This window comes from Schistocerca gregaria, chromosome 6 (assembly GCF_023897955.1).
Source record: "Schistocerca gregaria isolate iqSchGreg1 chromosome 6, iqSchGreg1.2, whole genome shotgun sequence".
In the NCBI taxonomy this organism is placed as follows: Eukaryota; Metazoa; Arthropoda; class Insecta; order Orthoptera; family Acrididae; genus Schistocerca; species Schistocerca gregaria.
The window spans coordinates 180,235,837-180,250,650 of record NC_064925.1 but is presented as its reverse complement, the minus strand read 5'-3'; the positions used below and the strand labels follow the sequence as shown (position 1 = coordinate 180,250,650).

General features: G+C 41.8%; 1 protein-coding gene across 1 annotated transcript in view; it reads left to right on the top strand.

Moving 5' to 3' along the window:
* The window catches only part of LOC126278790 (uncharacterized), a 669,740-nt gene that overhangs the window by 637,770 nt on the left and 17,156 nt on the right, over positions 1-14,814 (top strand). Inside the window, exon 6 of the mRNA XM_049979067.1 lies at positions 10,850-10,968. Within this exon, the coding sequence (XP_049835024.1) occupies positions 10,850-10,968 (119 nt within the window). The remainder of the gene's footprint in view (positions 1-10,849; positions 10,969-14,814) is intronic.

Sequence of the window (14,814 nt, the reverse complement as noted above, 5' to 3'; positions counted from 1 at the left end):
AACATAAAATTTGATTACGCCATGATGAATTCTTCTCATTATTTGATAATATCTTTCCACATACGCTAATGTAAGACGACACTCAACAGCCATGCAAAGAACCGTGAATTCAAATATCTTGTGAATGGAAAATGGAAATGTATCTTCTGCCAAGAAAAAATAGGGATCCTGCAGTAGTTGCACACTAAAAAAACTACTCAGAATTACTAAGAAATTTTTTTATAAAAATCTAATAACATGTACATAATGTCAGAAATCAGTACTTCCAACAACAGACTTAAGGCTGTATAAAGTGCAGTGAAATAAGAGCGAGGACAACTACCCACAGCACAAGACAATGTCACAGTTGAACTGACTGGAATGGCTATAAATCATTAGTCAACGGTAGAAAATGTATTTAATAACCATTTCTTGAATATAGTAAAAAGCTTTGGACGAACAGTTCAGGAGCAAAATTATACATTCTCTCAAAACAAAAGCTCGTTTGGTTTTGATGGTGTTTCCAACAGAATACTAAAATCTTGTTTCCATGTACTTTAATAAGACCAGGCTTTTCTGAAATATGTAATGCATAGCAAACTCAAGGCATTTTTCCAAAGAGACTGAAATATGCTGTTGTCAAACCTATTTTTAAGAAAGGTGAAAAAATACGATACCAATATTTACCGATCTGTTTCACTGTTGACATCATTCTCCAAAATTTTAGATGATTTCTTCTAGAATAGTATCTCACCTTATCAACAGTAACATCCTTAACAAATCTCAGTTTGGGTTTCAGAAGGGTTATTCTACTGAGAATGTCATTTGCACATTCATTCGCCAGATTTTACAAGAATTAAATAATAAAATAGTGCCGGCTGGTATTTTCTGCGGCCTCTCCAGTGCATCTGACTGTGAATCACAGTTTTCTCCCACATAAGTTGACATTTTATGGGGTTTATGGTATAACCGAACAATATATAATATCTACCCAAAAGAACGCAGTAAGTTGTACTCAGTAATTCAACAAATACAATCCAAGGACATAATTCCGAGTGGGCAGAAATCATGTTTGGGGTTTCCAAAGGTTTAGCCTTAGGTCTATTACTGTGCCTCATGTAAGCTATGTAAACCATCTTCCGTCTAGTAGACAACTTGCCAAATTAGTTCTTTTTACAGATGACACTAGTATTGTAATCAGTCCAAGCATGCGTACGAAACGGAAAAAATGGTAAACGAAGTTCTTAAAAATATCATTGGCTGGTTTTGTGGGAATTTTAAAAAGACACAACATATTCAGTTCCGCACATCTAGAGGTACTACACCAATAATAGTTGTAAAACATGGTGATTAAATAATAAATAGGGTGGAAACTTCAAATTTTTTAGGGGTCCACATTGATGAGCATATAAAGTGGAAAAAAACACAGCGTGGAACTCCTAAAACAAGTTAGTTAGGCCGAATTTGCGCGTAGAATTATTGCAAATCTTGGAGAGATACAAATCAACAAGTTGACATATTTTGATTCAATTATGTCATATGGAATAATATTCTGGGGTAACTCATCCTTAAGAAAGGAAGTCTTTATTGCGCAGATACGTGCTGTAAGAATATTACACTGTGCTCATCCACGATCATCTTGTAGGCATCTGTTTAAGGAGCTGGGTATTTTGACTTCTGTTTCACGGTATGTTTATTCCCTGATGAAGATTGTGGTAAATAATCCACTACAGTTCAAAATGAACAATGAGGTGCAGTATTACAATACCAGAAGGAAAACTCATATTCATTATTCCTCATTAATATTGTCTTTAGTACAAAAAGGGGAGCACAATTCTGGAAAAAAAAATTTTATCTCTTATCCAGTGATATAAAATTTCTGAGAGACAGCAAATTAAAATTTGAGAACAAACTGAGAAAGTTTATTTTTGACAACGCCTTCTATTCCGTAGAAGCATTTCTATTACTGTAATGTCTATAGGGTGGTGGATGGAATTACTAACTCACATTGTATACTATTATCATGCAAAATGATACATTGAACATGTAAGTAACTAACCAACTAATCTTCACCCTATTGGAAACAAATTTAATTTTAGTTAATTTTCCTTGCTTCCGCTTTTGAAGGCTAATACGTTTTTGTTACCGCAAGGATCTTAACATAAGAAATTATCATTTGTCATAAACGTGAAGAAGAATTCGTTCCCTGTATACACTCGTAGCATTTCAAGATTCGTACTTACCTGCGTTTGTGATTTATCTATGGCCGATTTCAGTAATACTTTTATTTTCTCCCTGTCTTATGTGTTCTCTAATGTATTTATGTTTGTGATGCCATTGGTTACAGTGTATTACCAAGTGTTATGTTGGTAGTTGCAAAGAAATATAGCACGTTTCAAGAAGAAAATTCTTGTAAATTAAGAATCATAGGAGCACGAGACATAGTCATAACGACAATTTCCCATTAACTGATTACATAATCTTAAATTTGAGTTTTAACGAACCATTTCTGTTTCAAGAAATTTGACTGTAATGAATAAATAAGGAACAATAGTGTCTTATTGACACTTGCGGTACGTGCTAGTGTTCGTACTCTCTGGTAGTAGGTATTGGCCATTTCTGGTAATTTTTTTCCAATTAGTTCGTAATTTCTCTTAATTGCATCACAGAAGAACTTTGCTGAATTTCACTCTGACGTAGACATCCGCCGACGCTTAAGTGTTCAGTTCACTAGAGTTAATTTTTTACTTTTTTTATCTTACTTGATTCTGCAAAAGTCGTGTCGTTGAACTGCTAGCAAAATATAGCTAATAACCTTACTACACGCTTGGGAAACAGAATGTGTAAACATGTAAAACGTTCTGTCGTAAACAAGCGAACCCTTCCTAACTGTGGTGGAATTAAATTCGCTCTCACACATTGACTAGGAAATGAAGGATATATTACATCAGTTAGTAGCGGTTCTGCAAATTGTAGACACACCAATGCCATATTTTCTGTTTCAAGATACTTTCCCACTGACATATTCATCCAGAAATAAATTGCGTTCTAACAAGGCAAGCGTAATTTAGAATGGTTACTTTATCTGAACTATTCATGAGTTGGGTAGACTCAGCGAGATACCATGGTGCTAACCACTAGATCCGCTGTCTCAGGGTGCAGGGTCATATACCCGTTCTACCTTTCCGGTTTGGATTCTCAGTGACCTCCCTCAATCGTCTAAGCTCCAAGCTAAGGTAGTCCTTTGGATGGGTCACAGCTTCTTCGCCATCCTTATGTATCGCCTCTAATGACTTGTCCTGATTTCTTTGTTGTCTGAATGTCGTACGCGAACCCTCATAGTCGACTGTATCTGTCTTCTGTTCGATGTTGGTTGTTTCCCCGTTTTGTAACATTTATTTCCGTCGCTATCGTTGGAGCCTGCTTAATGCTCCAGTATCATATATTCTTCTTTAAAATTTTCTTCTTGGCATCCTTACACGTCTTACAGAAGTAATAATTAGGTGGATGATTTCCGACACAGTTATTACACTTCGGACAAAATGCTTACCGCTTTTCATTTGCTCGTTTCTGTGAACAAAACCATTTAACAACATGTTAAGACAATGGGTAACTTTAGTGTTTTAAAACGAAACAGGATGGCCAGGTGCCGTTTATTAAAATAAAGGGATGTATGCACACTAACGCGAAGACCTCATGAGCAAATCCAATATGTTCAACAACATATCCGCAGTAATTCCGACTCTGCTATAAACGTAGTCACACACTCGCTATATTAAAAGTTTTACTGTATCCAAGAGACAAGAACCAAGATTGGACGCAAAGAGTGCTTACAACAATAACGTACCCGATGATCTAGATATCAAAATGTTACATTGAGGAGTAAAAATGCAATGTAAAATGTAAATCTCTGTATATACTATGAAAATTACACAGAATCAAGCTGAAAACAGGGGATTGTTCTTGTGGTTTATATTATTCCAAATCCTAATAGCGTGGTTAAATAAGCCTTATCGTTCAACATTTTTTACATTTAATACTAAATATTATTAAAAGTGCAATAATTAACGATATATATTTCATACACTATTACAAATAATGATTCGGAGCTGAAATTTCGATGGCAGACCTTGTATCGTTCCTCTTTCAACAACGTAATCTGTCCGTTCTTCCTTTTAACGCATATTTTTACTTCAAGTTATACTTGTGGCTATTATAGCTGTACTCGCATTATTTGTTACAGTTTTGGTGAAATTGTGATTACGAAATATCAGAGGAATGTTACAGATTTAGTAAAGAAAATACACTCCTCGAGATTCGGAAATAAACTTGGTGATCAGTATAAGATATGCTACGTACACTACAGACAACTATATGCACACATGAAGATGGCGGCAATATCGAATACACAAGGTATAAAAGAGCAATGCATTAGCGGAGCTTTCATTTGTGTTCAAGTGATTCATGTGAAATGGTTTCCGATGTGATTATGGTCGCGCGACGGGAATAAACAGCCTTTGTATACGGAATGGCAGTTGGAACTAGACGCATGGGACATTCCCTTTTAGAAGTAGTTAGGGAATTCAGTATTCCGACATCCACAATGCAAGAGTGTGCGGAGAATACCAGAGTTCAGGCATTACCTCTCACCACAGACAACGCAATGGCCGACGGCTTTTACTTAACGACCGAGAAGAGTGGCTTTCGCTTACAGTTGTCAGTGCCAACAATCAAGCAACGATGCGTCAAATAACCGTGGGGATCAATGTGGGACGTATAATGAACGTATTCGTTAGGCAGTGCGGTAAAATTTGGCGTTAAGGGCTATTACAGCAGTCGACTGACGCGAGTGCCTTTGCTAATAGCTTGACCATATCTGATGGACCTTACACGACTGGAAAACGGTTGTCTGGTCAGATGAGCCCCGATTTCATGTAGTGATGGCTGATGGTAGGTTTCGAGTATGGCGCAAACCTCACGAAACCATGGACCCAAGTTGTCAACAGCTTAAGCTGAACCACATTCAGGCACAGGAGACTGCGCAACCGAAGTTTTCAATCAATTAACACGACCAACGTACTCTTCTAGTACACCCATTCAAGAGAACTCTTTCAGTCACATACGGGCGGTCGCAGAGGGTGGGTTTACTGGTAGTTGGGAGCTCCAACGTCAGGCGCGTAATGGGGCTCCTTAGGGATATGGCAGCAAGAGAGGGGAAGAAAACCAATGTGCAATGTGCAACGGTACCGGGAGGAGTCATTCCAGATGTGGAAAGGGTCCTTCCGGATGCCATGAAGGGTACAGGGTGCACCCATCTGCAGGTGGTCGCTCATGTCAGCACCAATGATGTGTGCCGCTATGGATCGGATGAAATCCTCTCTGGCTTCCGGCGGCTATCTGATTTGGTGAAGACTGCCAGTCTCGCTAGCGGGATGAAAGCAGAGCTCACCATCTGCAGCATCGTCAACAGGACTGCGGACCTTTCGTACGGACCGAGTGGAGGGTCTGAATCAGAGGCTGAGACGGTACTGGGACCGTGTGGGATGCAGATTCCTCGACTTGCGCCATAGGGTGGTGGGGTTTCGGGTTCTGCTGGATAGGTCAGGAGTCCACTACACGCAGCAAGCAGCTACACGGGTAGCAGGGATTGTGTGGCGTGGACTGGGCGTTTTTTAGGTTAGATGGCCTTGGGCAAATACAGATAGGGCAACAGCCTCAAAGGGTGCAGGGCAAAGTCAGGACATGCGGGGACCAAGCAGCAATCGGTATTGTGATTGTAAACTGTCGAAGATGCATTGGTAAAGTACCGGAACTACAAGCGCCGATAGAAAGCACCGAAGCTGAAATAGTTATAGATACAGAAAGCTGACTGAAGCCAGAGATAAATTCCGCCGAAATTATTACAAAGGCACAGACGGTGTTTAGAAAGGATAGATTGCATGCATCCTCCCGACTCAGCAACATTAGTGGCAGAACAACTGAGAGAAAATTAGGAATACATTTCACATAAATTTTCTCAGCATGTTATAGTCTTAGGTGGAGATTTCAACTTACCAGATATAGACTGCGACACTTAGATGTTTAGGACGGGTGGTAGGGACAGAGCATCGAGTGACATTATACTGAGTGCTCTATCTGAAAATTACCTCGAGCAATTAAACAGAGAACCGACTCGTGGAAATAACATCTTGGACCTACTCATAACAAACAGGCCCGAACTTTTCGACTCTGTAAGTGCAGAACAGGGAATCAGTGATCATAAGGCCGTTGCAGCATCCATGAATATGGAAGTTAATAGGAATAAAAAAAAGGGAGGAAGGTTTATCTGTTTAGCAAGAGTAATAGAAGGCAGATTTCAGGCTACCTAACAGATCAAAACGAAAATTTCTGTTCCCACACTGACAATGTTGAGTGTTTATGGAAAAAGCTCAAGGCAATCGTAAAATGCGTTTTAGACAGGTACGTGCCGAGTAAAACTGTGAGGGACGGGAAAAAACCCACCGTGGTTCAATAACAAAGTTAGGAAACTATTGCGATAGCAAAGAGAGCTTCGCTTCAAGTTTAAACGCAGCCAAAACCTCTCAGACAAACAGAAGCTAAACGATGTCAGAGTTAGTGTAATGAGGGCTATGTGTGAAGCGTTCAGTGAATTCGAAAGTAAAATTCTATGTACCGACTTGACAGAAAATCCTAGGAAGTTCTGGTCTAACGTTAAATCAGTAAGTGGCTCGAAACAGCATATCCAGACACTCCGGGATGATGACAGCATTGAAACAGAGGATGACACGCGTAAAGCTGAAATACTAAACACTTTTTTCCAAAGCTGTTTCACAGAGGAAGACCGCACTGCAGTTCCTTCTCTAAATCCTCGCACAAACGAAAAAATGGCTGACATCGAAATAAGTGTCCAAGGAATAGAAAAGCAATTGGAATCACTCAACAGAGGAACGTCCACTGGACCTGACGGGATACCAATTCGATTCTATACAGAGTACGCGAAAGAACTTGCCCCCCTTCTAACAGCTGTGTACCGCAAGTCTCTAGAGGAACGGAAGGTTCCGCATGATTGGAAAAAGATCACAGGTAGTCCCAGTCTTCAAGAAAGGTCGTCGGGCAGAATCGCAAAACTATAGACCTATATTTATAACATCGATCTGTTGTAGAATTTTAGAACATGTTTTTCGCTCGAGTATCATGTCGGTTTTGGAAACCCAGAATCTACTCTGTAGGAATCAACATGGATTCCGGAAACAGCGATCGTGTGAGACCCAACTCGCTTTATTTGTTCATGAGACCCAGAAAATATTAGATACAGGCTCCCAGGTAGATGCTATTTTCCTTGACTTCCGGAAGGGGTTCGATACAGTTCCGCACTGTCGCCTGATAAACAAAGTAAGAGCCTACGGAATATCAGACCAGCTGTGTGGCTGGATTGAGGAGTCTTTGGCAGGCAGAACGCAGCATGTTGTTATCAATGGAGAGACGTCTACAGACGTTAAAGGAACCTCTGTCGTGCCACAGGGGAGTGTTATGGGACCATTGCTTTTCACAACAAATATAAATGACCTAGTAAATAGTGTCGGAAGCTCCATGCGGCTTTTCGCGGATGATGCTATAGTATACAGAGAAGTTGCAGCATTAGAAAATTGTAGCGAAATGCAGGAAGATCTACAGCGGATAGGCACTTGGTGCAGGGAGTGGCAACTGAGCCTTAACATAGACAAATGTAATGTATTGCGAATACATAGAAATAAGGACCCTTTATTGTATGATTATATGATAGCGGAACAAACACTGGTAGCAGTTACTTCTGTAAAATAACTGGGAGTATGCGTACGGAACGATTTTAAGTGGAATTATCATATAAAATTAATTGTTGGTAAGGCTGGTACCAGGTTGAGATTCATTGGGAGAGTCCTTAGGAAATGTAGTCCATCAACAAAGGAGGTGGCTTACGAAACACTCGTTCGACGTATACTTGAGTACTGCTCATCAATGTGGGACCCGTACCAGATCGGGTTGACGGAGGAGATAGAGAAGATCCAAAGAAGAGCGGCGCGTTTCGTCACAGGTTTATTTGGTAACCGTGATAGCGTTACGGAGATGTTTAGCAAACTCAAGTGGCAGACTCTGCAAGAGTGGCGCTCTGCATCGCGGTGTAGCTTGCTCGCCAGGTTTCGAGAGGGTGCGTTTCTAAATGAGGTATCGAATATATTGCTTCCTCCTACTGATACCTCCCGAGGAGATCACGAATGTAAAATTAGAGAGATTCGAGCGCGCACGGAGGCTTTCCGACAGTCGTTCTTCCCGCGAACCATACGCGACTGGAACAGAAAAGGGAGGTAATGACGTAATGACAATGGCAAGTAAAGTGCCCTCCGCCACACGCCGTTGGGTGGCTTGCCGAGTATAAATGTAGATGTAGATGTAGATCAGCACGACCTTCCTTCGAGCCAAGACCTAGGGAACAAGAACCGATGCCTTGTCTTGATATTAAGTCGCTGCCTCCACTGCTGTCTACGGAATTTGTGCAGCTGATTCCTGTCTCAGTAGCTCGTTTGCTGTTGTGTCTCTTCTCTGGCTTTCTGTGCGGACCGCATGTCTCCACTGAGGCAACCCGTAGCTCCAGCGTGATGGTGCTCGTAACCGACCACCGCATTCCAGGTGATCTCTACACGACATGCTAAGAAGACAAAACTGGATGTACCCTAACAGCGTGCGGGAATTACAGTGTGCCGTAGTCCACAGCATAATCTCCCAAAAGAACGCTGTCAGGAAGTTCTATGCAAATCTTTTGTATTACTTTTTGGCTCCAATGAATGTATTATTTACATTATCCATTTTGAACTTCTAAAAGTGCAGGTCTATTGTTTCCTTATTACGAAGCATAATACAAATAATGTTGTACACTGACAATTTTTTGCGTTACTGTGATGATTTTGGTTTCTGGGCGCTCAACAGCGTGATTGTAAGCGGATGTACACATTCCCAACATTTACACATTCCATTCTCGACATTTTCCTGAATGGAGATGAAATGATGAGGACAACACAAAGAGCCAGCCCCCGGGCAGATGAAATCCAAGCTACGGCAGGAAATCGAACCTGGGACCCCGCCCGCCAAGGACAATAAAGCAAGCCATTTTCATTCTTTATTTTTTGTTGTTGTTGTTCTCATTTTGCTCTACATTGTTCGTTGAATTCGTTCGGAGTGGACGTCCGATGACTCTTCATTGATCCGTTAATTGAGTTTCTTTATTGCGGCGGGTAGCTAACCTCTGACCGAACACACTGCACTACAGTGCCTGCACCACTAGCCCACGAGTTGCGGGTATTTGTGTTGCTGTGATATCCAGCAGCTTCCATTACACGATATAATTATTGCAAAGATAAAACTGCATGTTAATGCACCTTGTTATAGTTCACCTTTTTTATGGCTTCTTTTGTACACAAATCCCCACTACTGGCAATTAAAATTGCTACACCACGAAGATGACGTGCTACAGACGCGAAATTTAACAGGAAGAAGAACAGGAAGAAGATGCTGTGATATGCAAATGATTAGCTTTTCAGAGCATTCACACAAGCTTGGCGCCGGTGGCGACACCTACAACATGCTGTCGTGAGGGAAGTTTCAAACCGATTTCTCAAACACAAACAGCAGTTGACCGGCGTTGCATGGTGAAACATTGTTGTGATGTCTCGTGTAAGGAGGAGAAATGCATACTATCACCTTTCCGTCTTTGCTAAAGGTTGGATTATAGCCTATCGCGAATGCGGTTTATCGTATCGCGACATTGCTGCTCGCGTTGATCGAGGTACAGTGACTGTTACCAGAGTATGGAATCGGTGGGTTAAGGAGGGTAACACGGAACGCAGTGCTGGATCCCAACGGCCTCATATCACTAGCAGTCGAGATGACAGGCACCTTATCCGCATGGTTGTAACGGATCGTGCAGCCACATCTCGATCCCTGACTCAACAGATGGGAACGTTTCAAGACCACAACCATCTGCACGAACAGTTCGACGACGTTTGCAGCAGCATGGACTATCAGCTCGGAGACCATGGCGGCGGTTACCCTTGACGCTGCATGACAGACGAGCGCCTGCGATGGTGTACTCAACGACGAACCTGGGTGCACGAATGGCAAAACGTCATTTTGTCGGATGAAGGATCATGATGGTCGCATCCGTGTTTGGCGACATCGCGGTGAACGCACATTGGAAGCGTGTATTCGTCATCGCCATGCTGGCGTATCAACCTGCGTGATAGTATGGGGTGCCATTGGTTATACGTCTCAGACACCTCTTGTTCACATTGACTGCACATTCAGCAGTGGACGTTACATTCCAGATGTTTTACGACCCGTGGCTCTACCCTTCATTCGATCCCTGCAAAACACTACATTCTAGCAGGATAATGGACGACCGCATGTTGCAGGTCCTGCACGGGCCTTCCTGGATACAAAAAATGTTCGACTGCTGCCCTGGCCAGCACATTCTCCAGATCTCTCACTAATTGAAAACGTCTGGTCAATGGTGGTCGAGCAACTTGCTTGTCACAATACGCCAGTCACTACTCTTGATGAACTGTGGTATCGCGTTGAAGCTGCATGGGCAGCTGTTCCTGTGCACGCCATCCAAGCTGTGTTTGAGTCAATGCCCAGTCGTATTATTCTGGGTACTAATTTCTCAGGACCTATGCACCCAAATTGCTATAAAATGTAATCAGATGTGAGTTCTATTATAATATATTTTTCCAATGAATACCCATTTATCATCTGCATTTCTTCTTGGTGTAGCAATTTTAATGGCCAGTAGTGTAGCTGGTTTCCTTTTGGTTGACTGGCAGCACTGTTGTGTCCGCAGTGGAGGTGGTGCAGCCGGCGAGCTCCGGCGAGGCGCAGGCGGCGCTGGTGAGCCCGCGGGTGCTCTTCCTGGTGCTGGTGGTGCTGTCGCTGGTGCTGCCCGCCGCCTCCGCCTCGGTGGTGCTGCTGGTGCGATGACGGCGCGCGCCCGCAGACGCCAGCGCCGCGGCGCCGCAGGCCGGCGCCGCCGCCCTCGCCTGCAAGCCGCTGCCCCGCGACGGCGCCGACGCCGCCTTCTAGGCGCCGCCGCCTTCTAGACGGGCGTCCCGCGCCATCAGCGGGCATGTCAGTTTTAAAAACAAAGGACTGTCGCTCTCTGACTCTCTCTGCCGCACAAACTCATCTTCCAGGACACCGAAACGTTTCTCGTCTCACCGCGTGTGGTAGTCGCTACTGCGCACGCCGCCTTTCGCCTCAGCCGTGGGGAAGCGTGTGGGTGGGCACAGCACTCGAAACGGCCGTGTATTACCTCAGACAAGTGCGTAGATTGCTCCTAACTGACTGCTTACATCTCATATAGAGAAAAAAAATAAGTCAAACGTCATTAGGAATCTCTTTCTTCCTAATAAAGATCGAGGTTATATTGCGCAAGAGAAGCTGCCAAATTACATACCGTTCATTATGTGCGTAGTAACTAATTCCAGTGTAACAGCAATAATTTATAGCCACTGTTATTAAAATCAGCCGCCAACTAAAACAGAGAAGAAGAAAAATCACAGATTTATCGATGAATCCGACGGCTGATTGCTTTACGTAACCTGCGCAGCACTTTCTAATTGGAAGTTCTGTCTTGATTCATTGTAAGACAAATCCTAGCAGCGCCGCCGCAGCAATGCATCAATCACGCCTGTGTGACATTCAACTGACCTGTTTCAGAACGTCACTACATCGGTGTGATTTATTATTTTCAATATTTACACCAACAACTCGTAGATCTCAATGAATTGCAAATTTCGACGAAAAATGTCGCTGCCCACATTAACTAGCCTACAGACGGATGAGGCAAAGATGTAGGGAAGACCGTGAACGCGAAACATATACACACATGATCTCACAGAACTCACTACGATTTTTCTCTAAGCCGAGAAACTACCATGGTGGCAGTAAAATTTATGACAATGTAAACAGTATCTTTGTACCTACGGCAGCGGTAATGTATTTACTCACAACTAATTATTTCATTCTTCTCGAATACAAGGCTATGTGAAATGGCGCCCTATAAAATTACATCAGTTGCAGCCATGGTAATACATTAATATCATGCTGGAGAATTTAAGTAATTAGCTTCCCCTCCCCCATTTCTCTTACGTTCTTACACACAAAACACCATGTACATTACAATATAACATTATCATATACTTATTTTTCAAAGAGGTTCTATTTATTCACAATTCCTACCCCAGCTACTCTGGTTAACGAATTTTAGAAATATGGCTGTCGATTAGAAAAAAGAAATAGTCCAGGTAACAAAAACGTAAGAGATACACATCACAAATTTTTGTGTACTTCCGATATTGGCACCAAGGATAAAATAAGAAAGTGCTAAGAGTACGTCACGATGATTGTGATAATTTGATAGGAGACATTGACGCTGGCTACCGAACTCCACAGCACAGAACACACGAGGCTTAAAACAAGAAAAGTCACACGTCTCTGACTCATGAAGTTAATCCAAGCGGAATACATCGTATTTTGAGCAAGTAGTGCATTTGTGAAAATAGACTTAGCAAGATCACCACAAGGCGATTCAAATAGAATAAGTTAACGAAATTGAGGGAGAATGGTGATCCAAAGGGAACGTCAAACCTGTTTTGATTGCACGTATCTAATCATTAATCATATGTCAAAACATTTTAAAACCGCATAACATACTGCAAATAGTGCCAAGTATTATTGTTTCTGGTTTGGTGCCATAGGTAGTGTACCATTCGTACTACCCTCAGAGTTTGTTTCAGTACCTCATCTTGAACTAGAGTGTGGGACACGAAACTTGTGTGTAGATGACGAGAGAGATTACTTGGTGACATCGGCAGTGTGTTCTGTGTCACCGCACTAGCTATCAGTTCCTCAGTCCTTCTAAACTCTAAAGAGATTTCACCATCATGCTCTGAGACTTGGGAAAGAGCACAGTGGATACTGTCACATTTAACACTAGCACGGCACTCGAAAGGAACAAACACAAGTATTGGCATTGCAAAAAGGGAAACGAAGCATGATAAATATATTTTTCTTCTCTTAGTGGGCTGTTAGCGTTGCCTTTCTACGAGTGAGACTGTAGATTTATTATGATGACCGTATTGACATGGGAGAGTCGGAAAAACTGAATTGTACAAACGTATTGCGAACGCCATCGCCGAGAATATTTCGCACTGACTGTATCGAGACAATCAATCACAATCAGGAAACGTCAACTACGGAATAGCTGCAAATCATTTTTCGTGTAACGCTATGATGACCACGCAACACAAAATCTAGAAATTGTCAGGTAAACTGCTCCTCTTGCCGTTAGTACAGCGGTGTTTCTCTTTTACATTCTTACTGGTAACAGAAATATGGCGAAAAGTAACGACTACGAAACTTTGACCCGGTCTCTGAGTACGCGATGGCAATCGTATAAACGCAAACAGAATCTTGGGACTCTTTAGAATTATTACTGAACATCATGTTCCATTTTTAGTGTTGAAATTAATAATTTGAGCCGAAAAATTTGTCTTCTCAAAAATCCTTTTGTTTTATGCCTATCAGGTCTAAACTAAATACTCTTTGTGACAGCTTTGTAATTAGACGCGGCTTCATAAATTCGACGGTTGCACGAACGTTTCTTAAGTGCCAGTTGCAGTTCAACAGGTATATACTATTTATGATAAAAACTAGATTCAAAATGCAACGGTAAAATTTGACGAGCCGATCGCATGTACTGGGAGAAGAATCAGGGAATGATCACATGTATCTAAAAGTGCAAAACTGCACATTTATCCAAGCGGGTATGTACGACGTATACTAACAGACTCGTAACTTTTCGGATGTCACACTGCGGTCAGGTATTAGAGAAATTGTTTTAACCGACATCCTCTTCCTCAACAAGCATTTACACTCGTCGTAGTATTGCGTGCAAGCTGTAGCAGCCGCATCACTGCCGTTGAATTTCGATTTATCCTGTAAAGGCACTGAAAGGATTCATTCCCGCAAACATTTAATTTGCAGTCTGTACAGAAATATTGCTCACTCGCTTTGTAGGGTTAAGCAGAAAATGTACGTTACGGGAGTTGAAGTTAACAAAAAAAGGCCGTTAACATCTTGCCAAACATTGAGAGCAGTGGCACAGATCCTTTAAAAAATCCAACCGTTGTCGCTCATAAGCAGCAACGTCTGAAATGTTGTCAATAACGAAGGGCTACAGAATCTACAAGAATTAACTTCATTTCCGCAAAAGCGTAAGTTCTACTACGACAAATGAATAATAGGCAATAAACAGGACAGACCCATATCGTCGCAAACGTTCACTTACTAAGCTCATTGCGTAATCACGTAGTCTTCTTTTTGTTCATGTCCACAGAAACTCGCTATGCTACGAGAGTGTAATATTTCACTGTCATTAATAGATGGATTAGTGTGTAATATCTCTGAGATGGAAGTAACGTATACTCTTTGTCTTGTATTTACTACGTTTCTTCTTTAGTTTATTTTTTTCTGTTTTTGCATCTCCCTTAAAGAAAGGTTGTTTTCTATTTAGATACAGCCGCCTCATATCCTATCCATCAAAAGAGGAAATGGCTTCTAAGCACGAAGGCAGGAATACAATATCATCAGCAAAAATAAAATAAAAACACATCACTGTTCCACACATTCCTAAATTACGTACTCGAGGTATCATAACAAGGCGTTTTTGGAATCAGCTTCATTTTGGAAAATTTAATCATCTTTATTAGTAGTCTGGATGTTAAAATCAACTGAAATATAACTAAC